Below are 16,524 nucleotides of genomic sequence, written 5' to 3'. Positions count from 1 at the left end.
TATTGCTATAGTTGATAAATTCTAGAGTTAAACTCTCTTAAAAGAAGTCATATTTATTTTCTGAATTAAAATTATTAATACAACTTTAGGCGGCATTTTCTGTTAAAATTGAAAAACCAAAATTTAAGTAAAATACACGTATCAAAAATTTTATTAAAATTGATAGAAAAATCAATTTGTTTGACAAGTGTAATTTTAAAAAATTTTTAAAATAATAAAAATTTATTGAAAATTAAAGTATTTGATCTAAAATTTGTTAACAACATTTAATATATATTATATATTTTTTTAATTGTTATAGTTTCCTGACGTTTGTCGTTCTAAAATGGTTAAAATCTAATTTCTATAAATGTTTTACTCAATTGTTAGTGAAAGGAAAAACAAATTTATAATAACAAAATAAAGTAAGAAAGTATTACTTTGTTTTACTTTTTTTAAAAAGAAATAAAACATTGGTTTTTCAAGATAGCATCTTATTTAGGTTAATTTTTTTTATATTAAAAAAATTTTGATGTAATACTCAATCATTAAATTTTATAGTATTTTTTAAAGGAAACTGGAAAAGTATAAGAACTAGCAACTTTATTAAATTTTAGCCAGCATGTAATCAGCAAAAAAAAGTAAACCATTAAATGAAATCTTACACTAATTTCACACAATAAAAGTTATTATTAATGACTATTTGATAACTACAAATTAGAAAAAGAGGTCTGCTATACATACAAGTTTTTTTGACTTACAAGTCTTATAAGTTACTACACATACAGGCCTTTTAATGCTTTATTCAACCGCTTCCTGTTTTCAAAGTGCGCTACTCACTATGTATTATGAACGACTCTTCTTCTTCTTCCTCCATGAAAACGAGGTTCTTGCCAAATTTGTTCGATCTCCTTCGTGAGTTCTCTCTTCACCTTTTCATTCGTTGTTTTACTTGTGTACTAGTATTCTTGTTTCGTTTTTTTTATGGTTTCTAAAATCAAGCTTTGAAATCGTTTTGAAGATAATGGAACTTCAGAAATACACCCAAACAATTACAAAAATACACCCAAAGAATTACAGAAATATATCCAAACGGTTACAGGAGTTCACCCAAACGATTATAGAAATACACCCAAAGGATTACAAAAATACACCAAAAGGATTTAAGAAATACACCCAAAATTCGTTGAAGTACACCTTATGCATAATTCAAAACTCTTTCTCTTTCCCCTCCTCATCTTCTGCTACTTCTTTTTCTTCAAAAACGATTTCAGAGCTTGATGTCAAAAAACAATGGAAATCAAGAATAACGAAGAAAGAAAACGGAGAAAAAAGCACGTAAATGAAGAATGAGAAAGAGAAGACAAAAAACAAAAGAAAAGAAGAAGAAGAGAAAGATGAAGAAATACGTGCCACAAGAAAAAGAAGAAGGTGCAGAAGATGAGGAGGAAGAAGATGAAAAACGTGCAATTCAAAACGCGTTAATATAAATGACTTGTAAAGACTTGTATAAAAAAAACGCTTGTATATAAAAAATTATTCTTACAAAAAATTGCTGCCCATAACACTTCTCTTTTCTAAAATTGACACCAAAATTAATATCAATATGTAAAAAAATAAACGTCTTATTTATTCATGACCGCCATGCCGCCACGCTGCAGCATCGCCTACGCCCTACAGCTTACATATATAAAACTTCATTCGCTGTTTCCATTCTTCTTCTCTTCTTCCTTTTCCAATATTTCAGACAACACAAACACACATAGGCGGTCTTATTCTTACAGCACCATATCATTATACCATAGCCCTATCCCTATGCTACCTGATGCTACCTAACTCATTCGAAATTTTAAGTTTTAACATCTTAATTCTTATCCCACTTCCGTACACTTCCTTTGGCTCCAAATCCAATTCTCTCTTGTTTGTTTCGTCATGAACACAATTGCCATCATTCGCAATTCTGCTACCAAATCCTCTCGCAGGGTTCTCATTGGTTCTTCTACGACTTCATCTTCTTTCGCTTCCCCTCATCGAAAATGTCACCGCACTCTTCTCACCACTGCGAACCATTTCCGAATTGGTAGTGCCAAGAATTTTCTTTACTTACCGTTTTCGAGTCTTTTCCATTTCAGGATTAATTCAAGGCAATTAGGGTTAGTAATCAAACCAGATGAGGATTTTTCAAGCATTGCCAGAGTTGCATACTCATTCAGTGTTCGGAATTTCTCAACTTCAGTTGAAAACCGCGTAAATAACACCAATTTCGAGAGGATTTATGTGCAGGGTGGCGTGAATTTGAAGCCACATGTGGTGGAGAGAGTTGATGAGGAAGAGAAGAGTGTTCCCACCATAGAGAAGAATTCAGAGGGTTTTGTGAGTGTGAGTGTGGTGGAAAAGGCGAAAGTTGAGGACAGTGAAGCGGAGAGAGAAGCATGGAGGCTATTGAAGGGTGCTGTTGTGAGTTATTGTGGGAACCCTGTGGGGACTGTGGCTGCTAATGATCCTGGTGACAAGACGCCATTGAATTACGATCAGGTCTTCATTCGGGATTTCGTTCCTTCTGCTCTCGCTTTCTTGCTTGGAGGCGAAAGCGAGATTGTCAAGAACTTTCTCCTTCATACCTTGCAATTGCAGGTGCTACTTAGAACAAAATTTTATGCTTTCAAATGCTAGCTTGTTAAATGGCTGCCCAGTTTTTATTGATGCTATAAAGAGTTAAGTATGTATCCGTTGTAGTAGATAGTGATGATTGATGGCAAATTCGACACTTAAATGCTAAAAGGATGGTGTTACTATGATGATTAAATTTTTATTTACATTCTGCTTGTACATTAGTTATCCCAGGAGAGAAGGTACTCATGATGACAACATGATCGCAAATTCCAGATTGTTTTAAAACTTGTTTTTCCTAATGAGTGCTCAAAAGATAGGAATTTTTCATAGAGAAATAAACTTTTTTATTGTTACAGTACCTTTATGACACTCTTTATAAAAAATTCTTTACAATTATGTTGGATATTCATAGTTACTAATAACGTTGTACACTTTTTCCTCCTTTTTAATTGTGAAAGAGTTGGGAGAAAACAGTAGATTGCTACAGTCCAGGGCAGGGCTTGATGCCTGCTAGTTTCAAAGTTAGAACTGTAGCTCTTGATGGAGATAATCTTGAAGAAGTTTTAGACCCTGATTTCGGGGAATCAGCAATTGGTCGTGTTGCACCTGTAGATTCAGGTAAGTAGTTAGTGTATTTGCAGTACCTTAACTGTAAATGAAAAATATGACATTTCAAAGTTGTATCTTTGTTACATACCTCCATGACTCCATCTAGTGTACGCAACAAGGGGCAAATAGGGAAACATACATAAAGTTAGGGAATAGAGGGGGAAATCTTGTAATTAACCTTGCCAGCTCTGTTATGGAAGAGACAAGAGGTATCTTGGGAAAGGGGAAAGTGCTGAGTGAGGTATTTAGTTAATTCAATAACGTTCATAGTGGAGAGGGTGAAATCACGGTTTCACTTCAATTTTCCATTCCTCCATTCTTGTTCTATATTATTCTTCTATCATCAGGGTACCAGGTTCTTACGATCCATTTTGTTTCTTTTATAGGACTGTGGTGGATCATCTTGTTGCGGGCTTATGGGAAGCTCACTGGTGACTATAGCTTGCAAGAAAGGGTGGATGTTCAGACTGGCTTAAAAATGATCCTTAACTTGTGTTTAACTGATGGTTTCGATATGTTTCCATCTCTCCTAGTCACTGATGGATCTTGTATGATAGACAGGCGGATGGGGATTCATGGCCACCCCCTTGAGATCCAAGTGAGTCTATCTATGCTGTGTTTCTTATTTTTAGAGTTTTGTAGTTTTGTCGTTTTGTATTACAATATTAGGTGCTACATGGACTTTGAAATTATCCTAGTTTTCTTCTTAAAATTGAATGGTGCTCTATCTTAATCAGTTGCAGTTGACAGTTGTGCTTTTGTTATATTTGGATTATGTTCCTTTCGTTTAAATGATTGTAAGTTACAGGCCTTATTTTACTCAGCTCTTCGCTGCTCCCGTGAGATGCTCGCCGCAAATGAGGGAAGCTCTAATCTGATTAGAGCCATTAACAATCGACTCAGCGCACTGTCATTCCACATTAGAGAATATTATTGGGTGGATATGAAAAAGATCAACGAAATATATAGGTACAAAACCGAAGAGTACTCCATGGATGCAACCAACAAGTTCAACATCTATCCAGAACAAATTCCATTGTGGTTAATGGATTGGATTCCAGAAGAAGGTGGATATCTGATTGGGAATCTGCAGCCAGCTCACATGGATTTCAGGTTTTTCACACTTGGAAATCTTTGGTCTATTGTTTCATCTTTGGGTACCCCTAGACAGAATGAAGCTATTTTGAATCTGATAGAAGCAAAGTGGGATGATCTTGGCAGTCATATGCCTCTTAAGATATGCTATCCTGCGTTGGATAATGAAGAGTGGCGGATAATAACTGGCAGTGACCCTAAGAACACGTAAGTCTGTAATTTTAAATTCTGTATCTGCATATCTTGAGTAATTTGATTTTCTTTTGTTTTTTTTTTTTGGTCACATATGTACTCTAATGAATCTGTATAATCTAGTTGTCTTTGTAATCAGAACTGTTTGTGGTTTATATCTTAACTGAAACAACTCGCTCAACTTTTTATGCAGTCCTTGGTCATATCACAACGGTGGATCTTGGCCAACTCTTCTGTGGCAGGTAAAATTATTCCGAGAAAAGTAATATGTTGGTTATCCATTGGCATGTGTGGCAGTATTTAGTATCTCAGCTATATATCGGATCAATGATTTTCAGAGCTCTGACATTTAGGCAAAGGAACACTCCTCAAGGAACACTTTTCTTAGTTTTTGGGCTTTCACTTATTTGAATTGAAAGAAAATCTTTTCACAATTGAAATTTTTACGTTTATCTATCCTTTTGCTGTTTTCTATTTTTGTTTCTGAAATCTGAACCTTGCTAACCGGCAGCTTTAAATTTCTGAACAATTTTACATCATCTTCAGTTCACTTTGGCATGCATCAAAATGAGGAGAATCGAGCTAGCCAAGAAGGCTGTCGCATTGGCCGAGAAAAGGCTTCCCATTGATTTGTGGCCAGAATACTATGATACACGAACTGGAAAATTTATTGGAAAACAATCACGGCTATATCAAACATGGACAATCTCCGGGTTCCTTACATCTAAGATGCTTTTGAAGAAGCCTGAGATGGCATCGATGTTATTCTGGGAGGAGGATTATGAACTACTTGAGATATGTGTTTGTGCACTAAATAAGAGTGGAAGGAGGAAATGCTCCCGTGGTGCTGCCAGGTCACAGATTCTTGTGTGATGAATGAGGCCTTGCAATATTTGGACGCAGAGAGCCTATTGTATGTACATTCACAGTTTTACGGTATAGAATGTATTTGATAAGATGCAATGAAAATTAAATTGGAAAATTGATAACAATAGTGTTATATGTACAAGCATTTTTAGTAACTAATCCAATCAAGTTGATCTAGTTACTGATTAGTCTAACAAAAATTACCCACATAAAACTGGAAATCACATATTTCTTCTTTTGTTGCTGTTGTTGTAACTTTTATTAATTTTTTCTCTTTTTGTTTTTTTTTTTTGTTTTTGAGAAATAGAAACAAAAGAAAAAAAGGAAATAGAAGAAAAGAACGTGGTGAGAGCAGGAAGACGAGGAAGAGGAAAAAGAGAAATAGATTTTTTCAAAATTTTTTTTATATTGATAAAATAAAGTGTGATCTCTCATCATTAATTCTATAAGTGGGACTGAAAATAAATATGAGAGAGAGAACAATAAAAGGTTAGATTAAATAATTGACACTATTCAGTTTTTTTTACTGAAGAGGATCCATTCCCAGAAAAAACGTAATTCGTGATTGTTTATAGTTATGTATTTTTCTTTAAAACTGTGTGTTTATTGTTAAAGAGAAAAAATGAAACAACGTTGTAAAAAAAATGAAAAATATAAGAGGAGAAACAAATTTAAAAGAAAAATGTTGTAGAATTTTATTAAAAAAATGTTTTACATAAAGTTATAAGGATGGACACAGAAATTTATAAAATTAAATACAAAAAGAATATAAAAAAGAGAAAGAAGAAGGGAAAAAAAAAGAAGAGAAAGAAGTATGTTTTATTATTTATAAAGTTATATATTTTTTCTTTTAAAAAATAACATTTATTGTCAAATAGGAGAAAAAATAAAACAAAGTGGTGAAATTCTGAAAAAAAAATTGTAACTACAAGATACAATAATTTTTGTTATAAAGACACATTTCTTTTTTACTATTGTAATTTTTTTTTCCTTATTTATCTTTTTTTTAGTGTTTTTTTTTTAAAAGAGAAAGAAAAAAAAACATAATAAGGAAGGAGACAAAGAAAAAGCCGTAGAAAAAAGAAGAAAGAAAAGAAAGAAGATGCAAGCAAAGAAGAAAAAGACGTATACAATATAAAAGACACATATGAACAACAACTACTTACATATATAAAGAGTTGGTCAAAAAATACTTGCTAGCCTAACATTTTAAAATTGATAATATATCCATTCTTCTCTAATTATGGATAGGATATAATGTAAGCTTTTTTATTTAAACAAAAAATTCTTTATTTATTATGTAATAGTAGACAAATTTATTTTTTTATATTATAACGCAATTTCACATATTCAAATGGTGAAATTAAGATAATTGTTGCTTCTAATTAGAATTTTGATGTTTTATTATACCATTTCAATGTCTATTATACTTGCCTCACTTCTCAACTACTTTTTTGAAAGGTCATACTCCCATTCCACCTAATTCATAAGATTAAGAACGAAAACCACACCTTAGAATTGAATCAAACATATATTAAAATAGAGGAATAAGAATATTAATCCATAGAAATAAACAGAACTGCTAACCTTAAACCAAGAGGTTTAGTTGCTCATAACTTACACAGAAAACAGGGTTTTAAAAAGTTCAGGAGGAAAAAGATCCTAAACCTAAGTGATCTTTTCCTTTAAATACTAACATAATAATAAATGTTAGACCTAAAAGATATTATTTTGTAAATAAAAATTATAAAAAAAATAAAATAAAACTAAGAAGTGCTAAATCCACTTAGAGGACCAATTGAGTATGATTCGGGCTGCTGCTGGCATTTTACTTCAGAATTTGGACGTGGGACGCTAGAAAGAGGGAGTAACGTTGTTGACCCTGCTCCCCTGTTGGCGTGAAATGCCGAGTGGGCGTTCAACGCCCGGGGGGGTGCTGGCATCATTTTTTGCTTTTGTTCCAGCCTCCTTCAAACTGCTCCGAATTTCTCCTAAAACCATAAAACACAAGAAAAATTCAAAGTAACATCCAATGGTGATTTTTGCACTAAAATCAAGTAAAAGTAAATAAAATCTACTTAAAAATAATATAAAAATAACTAGAAAAAAGGTATCAGATGCTTGCGCATCAGTGATTATTTTCTTTTAACATTTGGCTTGTTTTAATTATCTTTCCTTTTTCTTGAATGTGAAATGTTGAGTTTAGGAAATAATAATCATATTTTTTGTGATGAAAAATATATATTTGTTTGGGTTTAAAAGTCCAATGTTGTTTGATGCATGTTTTAGTAATGTAAGCCCAAGTTTGCTTGTGCAATCCAAACAAATAGAGCAAACAGTCCATTGTCTTACTACTTGGACAATAAACCAGCAAGGGGATCAACAATACAAACATGCATCATCAAGTCAAGCTTAGTCCGTTGGAATTGAGAAAAGTAAAAATGGTTGTTGCCAATCTTCATCATTTCGAGTAAAGCAAATTGAAAAAGGTGCTTTACTTTTTCATTAAGCATCGAAGAAGAAAAAGGAAAAAAAAAAACAAATTTTGGAGGCTAAATAAAAAAATCAAATCCCTAAGTAAGAGTGTTTAAAAGAAAAAGGTAAAGCTAGTTTTTCATTCTTGTGCATATATAATAGCTTGTTGAAACTACTTTGAAGAAGTATGATTCGGGTAAGAAGAAGAAAAATGGAAGTTGCTTTTTCTGACTTTCATCAAAGGGATGAAAATGAAACTTGGGGCCAAAACACAAGATTAAGGGTGTTAATGTAGCAAATTCATTGAGGACCTCATACCACTGAAGCTACTGTTGTCTATATCACCTCTGCGCCACAATACTTAGTTCTTAATCTCTTATTTTCTGGTCTAAATTCTTGGAAGGAGGAGAAGACTCCAACTAGTTCAATTCTCAAGGTATTGACTCTTGTCAATAGCTCAAGCTTTGGTAACATCCCATACAAAAGGGAGTAATCAGCCAATGATGAAAGCAAGGAGAGAAACTACACAAAGCTAAACTTAACCAAAACCCTCACTGCCCAAGTCTGAAATTTTGAAAGTAATGTACCTACGCTAAAGAGAGCATTCATCCAAGATAGAAGAAAACATTGAGAGTTCAGAAATCAGGTTATAATTATAGCTTTCAAGCTATTTTTTTCTTCTCCTTTATGGCTCTTCATTGAATATTCTGGTTCTTTAGTTTATCTTTCTTTGTTTTCATTCAATGAAAAAAGGCAAAAATGTGAGGTTGTAAGAAAAGCCATTGAGAGAAAAGGCAAAGAGAGATAACTTGGAAAAAAGCCAAATATTATGTCAAATCTCTTTTTTATTTTTATTTTTTGTATTCATGATCTTCAGAGGATTCCCATACTAAGTTTGGTGAGCACTTAGTGTTAAGAGTCTTGGGAGTGAATCTAGCCAAATCAAGCTTGGTTAGAAGTTTGGTTTGTCCCAAATAGGATTAAGAAGAATCCTAGGAAATTGGTGAATATAAATCTTTGAGAAGATAGTGAAAATTCTACCATAATTGTGGTGGAGACTGGATGTAGGTCACATTGTACAAAGTGGTTGAACCATGATATATGGCTGTATATTTTTTTCTTCTCTGTTCTGTTATTGTTCTGTTCATTATGAGACAAATATTTTGTCTCCTTCATAATCACTTCCACAGATTGAGCAGAATCATGTTTTGGTGACAAAGCTTAAAAGAAATTAAAAGATGCCCTAGATTCAAACTCCCCTTTTTCTCTAGGCCATTGAAAATCTTCAATTGAAATCAAGAGCACGGTCTCAAGGAATCAAGTTTCACAGCTTGGAGCAAAGATCCAATGGCCAACAACATGGGTGCAAACACTGTGGCTTACAAACTCACTGAGGATTAGTCCAACAACAGACCTCCTTTCTTCAATGGCAAGAACTACACTTACTAAAAGGATAGAATGAGGATATTTGTGCAGTTCATTCATTACAACATTTGAAAGATCATTATGAATGGTCTATAAATCCCAACAAAGATAAGTGTTGAAGGAGTGGTTACTCCCAAAAAGGAAGGCGAATGGAACGATGAAGATAAAAAAAGTTGGAGCTAAATGCAAAGGCAATCAACATGATACATTGCTCAATTAGCTTTGAAGAATATCAAAAGGTATCAAGGTGCAAAACAACAAAAGAGATTTGGGATAAATTCCAAGTCATTCATGAAGGCACCAAACAAGTCAAGGAAACAAGGATTGATATGCTAAGAAAGAAATATGAGATGTTCACAATAAAGAAAAGAGAAACTATCGATGAGATGTTTGAAAGATTTTTTTATCATCATCAATAGCTTGGTTGCTATTGGATAACTCACATCGAATAAGTGCTAGTGAGAAAAATACTCAAAAGTCTCACAAAAGAGTGAAAAACAAAAGCAACTATAATAACTAAAAATTGCAATCTGAACCAAATGACGTATGATGAGTTGAGAGAAAAATTTCTTGACTATGAAACCACACACCTGAACTGTGACACAAAAAAAAAAAGGAGTGACCGTAAAATCCAAAGTTGATTCATTGGAAGATGATTCAAATGATAGTTTTTCAGATGACAAAATTGTGTTTTTTGCTAGGAGATTGAGAAGGCTCATGAGAAGCAAAGGAAAGAACAAAGGCTCAAACTCAAAAAACACAAGAGAAATTTCAGCAAGTTCTTATTTCATCGCTGTAAAGAGGCTGGCCATTTCAAGTATGATTGTCCTAAGGTCAAAAAGGAGGACAAGATGAAGAAAGATAAGAAGAAGGTACTAATGACTTCATTGGAGGACCTTGAAAATGACTCCGATGATGAAGATGAGTCCGAACAAGAAATTTGTTGGATATCGTCGGATTTACCGGCGGATTTATGAAAAAAATTCGCCGGTAATATGTTTATTGTCGGAATTACCGTTGGATTTATTCCGACAGTATAAACCTCGTCGGTAATTATTTACCGACTGATGTTTTTGTCAGCCGCTAATTACCGGTGGATATTAACTTTTAATTGGCAAAATTCTGGAGTTTGTTACCGTCGGATTTATTCTCCGACAAATCCGTATATTATACTTTTTAAAAAATTTGTTTAAAAATTTTAATATATAATTTTTAAACTAACAAAATTCTAGATTTTATAATTTTTCATAATAATTTGTCTATAATTTTTTGTTAAAAATTCACAATCAAAGTTTAAGAATAAAGAAAAAAAAATAACAATTACTCATGTATGAAAAAAAGTAACACTATAAACATATACTCTAAGTCTAGAAAAGATGAACTTTATGAAAGTTCGATATGAAAAATAAGATACCTCGTGATAGCTAAGTAAATTGCATAGTTGAAACTCTCTAGACAATAAAATATTGAAAAGAAAAATTAATTATATAAATAGTATATCTATTTAAGATTCTAAATAATCCACTAACATGTATATATATGACTGTCAAATGGTATATCTATTTAAACTTATACAATTTCAGTAACTTACAAACCTAATTGGAGGTTTTGCATCATAAACCTACTGTCTACAAGTGCATTTTCTAGAATAGCAAGCTGTTGCAAACTATAAACACAATCAACACACAAATTATAAATATAATCAACACACAAATTATAATTAAACAAACAAATCAAAGTTCATATATTCAAATGAATAAATTACAACAAACTTAGTAAAATTAACAACAATCAACTCAACAAAATTAATTTAGAAAAAAATTAACTCAGACAACAATAAATTTAGAAAATTAACAATAATCAACAATAACTCAATAATTAACTTAAAAAATTAACAAGCTAAAATTAACTCAAAGAATTAACAACAATCAATACTAATTAACTTAGAAAATAATTAACTCATATAATAATAAACTCGAAAAATTACCAATCATCCAAAACACCATCAACTCAAAACAAACCCTAAATTACACCCTACCTAATCTAACATTATCTATTTTCTAACTATATTAAATTAATATAACAAACCCTAATCACTCACTTCATTAAAAAATGTAATAAAATACCTAACAAAATTTTAAACAAACAAACAAAAAATCTAAAAAAATACAAAAATTATAGAAAAATTATTTCTGATGGTGGCTGTAGAATGGTGGAAGCGTGGTGGTGACAGGAGGCAACAGTGAAACCTACAATAGTGGAGCTAGGGTTTAGTAACATACTAAACAACCAAAAGAAAAAATGAAAAACAACCCTTACCTTGGAGCGGTGGACCTTAGCCTCGATGATAGTGAAAAGGTGACGACCTCTGATCGACGGCAAGGGACACCAATAGTAGCAGCATGGTGGATGCTTTTCATGGAGATTCCAATAGCTGTGATGACAATGTGTTGATCTGTGATGACAATGTGGCTTACCGGTAGCGATGGTAGCTCCAAGTGGTGGCAGCACAACCTTCTTCAATGGACCAAAGGGACAGAGATGAAAGAGAGATGAGAAAGAGAAGAAGAGAAGAGAGAGAGAAAGAGAGAGGGAGTTTGCAGAAGTGAAGGAGAAGAGTTTCGTGTTAAAATTTTATCCCAAATTTACCGTCGGATTTACTGGCAAAAATCTGACGGTAAGTGTTCGTCGTTATCTAAACAATGCATTTCACTAAATCTTGTTACCATCGAAATTTTTCGACAGAAAATTTGAGGGTAAACTCGGCGCTAATAAAATTAATTTTTGTGCCTATATTTACATTGGATTTAGTGGTAGAATTTTAAATCCAACGGTAACTTATTCGAGGGATGAAGTTTTACTCGTAACCATCGGAAAATTCACCACTAAATCCATCGGTAATGTCTATTGCTAAATTCGATGGTATTCAGCGCATTACTTGTAGTGCGAACATGAAGCATAAGCTTGTTTTATGGTTGATCAAGATTAACTAGAAGAGGCTTGCTTTGCATCCAAGAGGAAGAAAGATATGTGGTATCTTGATAATAGATGTTCAAGGCATATGACCAAAAAGTCTATGTTCTTCATCAAACTCAACAAATACGATAGATAATTCGTGACTTTCGGTGATGATAGAAAGGGCAAGATCATTACTGTAGGTAAAGTGGGCAAGGATTTTTCTACTTTCATAAATAATATATTCTTGGTTGATGGATTGAAACACAACCTTCCAAGCATTAGTCAACTTTGTGATTTGGGTTATCGGGTTACTTTGAAAAGGATGAAATGCTTAGTTGTAATAAAATTTCTGGTCTCACTTTAGAAGAACTTAGAGAACAAATGTAGCATATTTTACCTCCATGGATTTGAAAAAATGGTTATGACACAAGAGATTGGGACATGCAAGCATGTTTCAAATATCTAAGCTAGTAAAAAAAAGACTTAGTTAGAGGTCTTCCTAAAATTAAATTTTTCAAAGACATCACTTGTGATGCTTGCCAAATGGGTAAACAAACTAATTTTTTTTAAATCAAAGGAAGATGTTTTAACTAAGAGATTATTGGATTTATTACACATTGATCTTTTTTGTCCTATTAGAACTCAACGCCTAGGAGAAAAGTACTATGACTTAGTTGTGGTTGATGACTACACTAGATTTGGTTAGATTCTATTCATAGCTCACAAGAATGATACTTTTTTAGCCTTTAATATTTTATGTAAAAAGGTTCAAAATGAAAAGGATCTAAAATAGCTTCTATTAGAAGTGATCACAAAAAAGAATTTGAAAACTAATATTTTAAATCAATTTGTGATGAATTGGGTAGTTCGCACAATTTTTCTTATCCTAGAACACCTCAACAAAATGGTGTTGTAAAAAGGAGAAATAAAAGCCTTCAAGAAATGGCTAGAACTATGTTTTGTGAAAGTGATGTACCTAAAATTTTTTTTATTGAAGCTGTAAATACAACTTGTTATATCTTGAATAGAACAATCATTAGAAAATTTTTTTTTAAAAAAAAACCTATGAGCTATGGAAAGAAACTCCTCCAAATCATAAATACTTTCATGTCTTTCGATGTAAATGTTTTGTTTTGGATATAAAAGACAATATTAGAAAGTTTGATCCAAAGTCATATGAATGTACTTTGGTGGGATATTCAACTTATAGCAAAGCTTATAGAGTATAGCTCAAAGACTCTAGGACCATTGAGGAAACCATACACGTTACTTTTTATGATTCTTATTCCATTTCAAGTGTTAAGGAAGACAATGATGCAGGTAATCTAGCTGAGAAGAACCAAAAAGAAGCCCAAGTTCAAGAAAAATCTGAATCCTTGCAAGTTGTCCCTGATTCTTACATTGCAAACCATTCGGCAGGAGATAATCTCGTTTTATCTCTTGCAATTACAGAATTTCCTTGAAATTCCAACAACCATAAACCAAACCAGTCCGAATCTATTCCTAAATCTCCCAAACCTAGAGAATAGAGATTTTTAAAGAACTATCCTAAAAAATTCATCATTGGAGATCCATCTCAAAGAGTTACAACAAGATCCTCATCTAGAAGAAGAATAGAGAAAAATAATTTGTCATTCATTTCTGAAATAGAGCCGCAAAATGTGAAAGAACCCCTTAGTGATACTTCTTGAGTCAAAGCCATAGAAGATGAGCTACACAAATTGAGAAAAATAATGTGTGAACATTAGTGCCAGATCCAATTGGAAAGAAAGTGACGGAAACAAAATGCATCTTTCGGAACAAATTGGGAGAAGATGGAAGCACTGCAAGAAATAAGGCATCATTTGCACCAGTTTTCCGAATGAAAGCAATTAGGCTTTTTCTTGCTTATATTGTCCACCATTGTGGTTTTAAACATTTTCAAATGGATGTGAAATGTGTATTCTTGAATTGAATAATAGATAGAGAAGTATGTGGCTCAGCTTCCCGGATTTGAAAATAAAAAATTTCAAACCATGTGTTTTCAAACTTTCAAAAGCACTTTATGGTTTAAGACAAGCTCATAGAGCTTGGTATGAAAGACTTAGCTCTTATTTAAAAAAAAAATAGTTTTCAAAGAGGCACCATCTATATTACGCTATTCATTAAAAATTCTAACGATTTTTTCATCATTATACAAATATATGTTGATGACATCAGTATTTGGTTCAGCTGATGAATCCATTTGTGCTGATTTTAGCAAACTCATGAAAAGTGAGTTTTATATAAGTATGATGGAATAACTTATATTTTTTCTTGGACTTCAATTAACAAACTTCAAATGGTACTTCTGTACATCAAGAGAAATATGCCAAGGAATTAATTAAGAAGTTCATATTGGAGAATGGAAAGCCTATGGACACTCCAATGCATCCATATTCTAAGCTAGAAAATGATGAAACTAGGAAAGATGTAGATAAAACTAGATATAAAGAGATGATTGGTTATCTCATGTATTTTACTTCATCTAGACCGAATATTGTACAAAGTGTTGGAGTTTGATCAAGATTCCTATCATAACCAAAGGAATCACATCTTTCAATAGTTAAAAGAATCATTAGATATGTTCATGGAACATCCAATTTTAGTTTATAGTGCCCTAGGTCTAATGAGTTTTCTGTATTGAGTTATTTTGATGCAGACTTTGCTAAAGATAGATTGGATCGAAGAAGCACTTTAGGAATTTGCCGCTTTCTTGGAAGATCTCTGAATGTGTGGTCAAGCAAGAAACAATCCACCATAACACTATCTACTATCGAGGCCGAATATATAGCAACCTCTTCATGTTGTTCTCAATTATTGTGATTGAAAACTCAATTGGCCAATTATAAATTGAAAGCTAAAAATATTCCCTTACTTTGTGACAACATGAGTGCTATAAACATTTCAAAAAAATATAGTTTTGCACTCAAGAACAAAGCATATTGAAGTGAGATTTCACTCAATAAAAAAACACGTTCAAAAAGAGAATATTAATGTTCAATTTGTTAAATTGAAGGAATAACTCGCTGATATATTCAATAAGCCTCTAGCAGAAGACAGGTTTTGCAAACTAAGAACTGATTTCAGCATTCTTTATTATGATTCACTATTTTAATCTTGCTGATAAGGTGTACGAAGATTTTATCTCAGAGGTCAATATGAGACATTTATGAACAGATGAAAAGCCTTCTGCAAGAAAGTTAAAGCTAGTTTTGATTTCCACCAAGTGGGCTAAATGAAGTTGCAGATCACTAGTGGTCCTACGTGTTTTCTTAACACACCTCTTTTGGACACAAAAAGAGTTTTCTTTACATGAGTGGGCCTCATTAGTTTTTGTCAAATATAAATTTTCATTCCTTAAATTTTTCTTTTTGAATATTAAATATTTATTTCAAGTAAAACCTTTTTAGCTTTTGTCATCTCTTTTGTCAAAACTAGTCTCTATTAGGTTCTGTCTTTTCTCTTTCCAAGAAACATTCATAACTTGTTGCAGTTGCCATAATCCTCATATCACATCATTTTATGACTTGCAAACTCTTCATATTTCTCATTATTGTCATTTTAATTTTTTGAGAAACTGCAATTCTTTTGTGTCATAAATATGAGGAAGAAAATCGTTACCCGAAGAGGCACGTTTGTTCATAACTAACCCAGAATCTCAGAAACCTCTCATAAACCAACTCATGCCCATATTCACATTCACTCTCACTTTCCTTCTCCCTCTCCTTCTCCTCCACAAACGGAACCCATGGCTAGAACCAAATCCATTGCTCGTCGTCCATCCACCTCCCAAGCAACTGAACCTTCTCATCCATCATCATGCCCTAGCACATCAAAGGGAAAGCATCCAATGGCAGAAGAGGAACCTCGTTCTCTTCCTGTTCATCTTTCCACAAGATTTAATCTTCGGTCTATTCCTCGACCCCTCCTCTTCCTCTCCTTCAAAGAGGTAACCATCGTGTCTTTCTTCGTTTAGTCAAAGAACCCTCTGGTCATGACCTGTTTGCTTTTAAAGCTCACTTTGCAAACTTACCTCACTCACATTTCATGCTTTTCGTTTTTCATCCGTAATAAATTTTGAGTTTTACAAAGTTGTTGTTGTCAAACATCCTTTATGCTCTACGTATCTTGCTATTCTCTCCTCTTTAGCTGCCAAAGAACTTGATTTTGCAAAAAATATTGAAGTTCTGGACTGGAACCACCTTTTTGTTATTCAAAAACTGATTTATCCTGACCTAGTTTGTGAGTTCTATGCTAACATGACCTACCATAAAGAAAATGTTCATTCTT

At 32.8% G+C, this 16,524-nt stretch overlaps 1 protein-coding gene across 1 annotated transcript; it reads left to right on the top strand.

The window, feature by feature from the left end:
- The first annotated feature begins 1,660 nt into the window (after positions 1 to 1,660).
- Positions 1,661 to 5,514, top strand: LOC107465145 (alkaline/neutral invertase A, mitochondrial). Its single transcript, XM_016084137.3, has 6 exons — positions 1,661 to 2,613; positions 3,051 to 3,210; positions 3,588 to 3,799; positions 4,010 to 4,503; positions 4,682 to 4,730; positions 5,035 to 5,514. The coding sequence occupies exons 1-6, from the start codon at positions 1,912 to 1,914 to the stop codon at positions 5,359 to 5,361; spliced, it is 1,944 nt and encodes a 647-aa protein (XP_015939623.1). The 5' UTR covers positions 1,661 to 1,911; the 3' UTR covers positions 5,362 to 5,514.
- Positions 5,515 to 16,524: the final 11,010 nt, after the last annotated feature.

The sequence above is a fragment of the Arachis duranensis genome, chromosome 9 (genome assembly GCF_000817695.3).
Source record: "Arachis duranensis cultivar V14167 chromosome 9, aradu.V14167.gnm2.J7QH, whole genome shotgun sequence".
Taxonomy (NCBI): Eukaryota; Viridiplantae; Streptophyta; class Magnoliopsida; order Fabales; family Fabaceae; genus Arachis; species Arachis duranensis.
The sequence above is the reverse complement of the archived record's forward strand: the minus strand, read 5'-3'. Positions and strand labels throughout refer to the sequence as shown.

Excerpts from the sequence above, each read along its gene's own strand:
- LOC107465145 (XM_016084137.3), top strand. The coding sequence starts at position 1,912 with ATGAACACAATTGCCATCATTCGCAATTCTGCTACCAAATCCTCTCGC. Across the intron at positions 2,614-3,050 it reads TTCATACCTTGCAATTGCAG|AGTTGGGAGAAAACAGTAGA; the intron begins GTGCTACTTAGA and ends TAATTGTGAAAG. Across the intron at positions 3,800-4,009 it reads GCCACCCCCTTGAGATCCAA|GCCTTATTTTACTCAGCTCT; the intron begins GTGAGTCTATCT and ends TGTAAGTTACAG.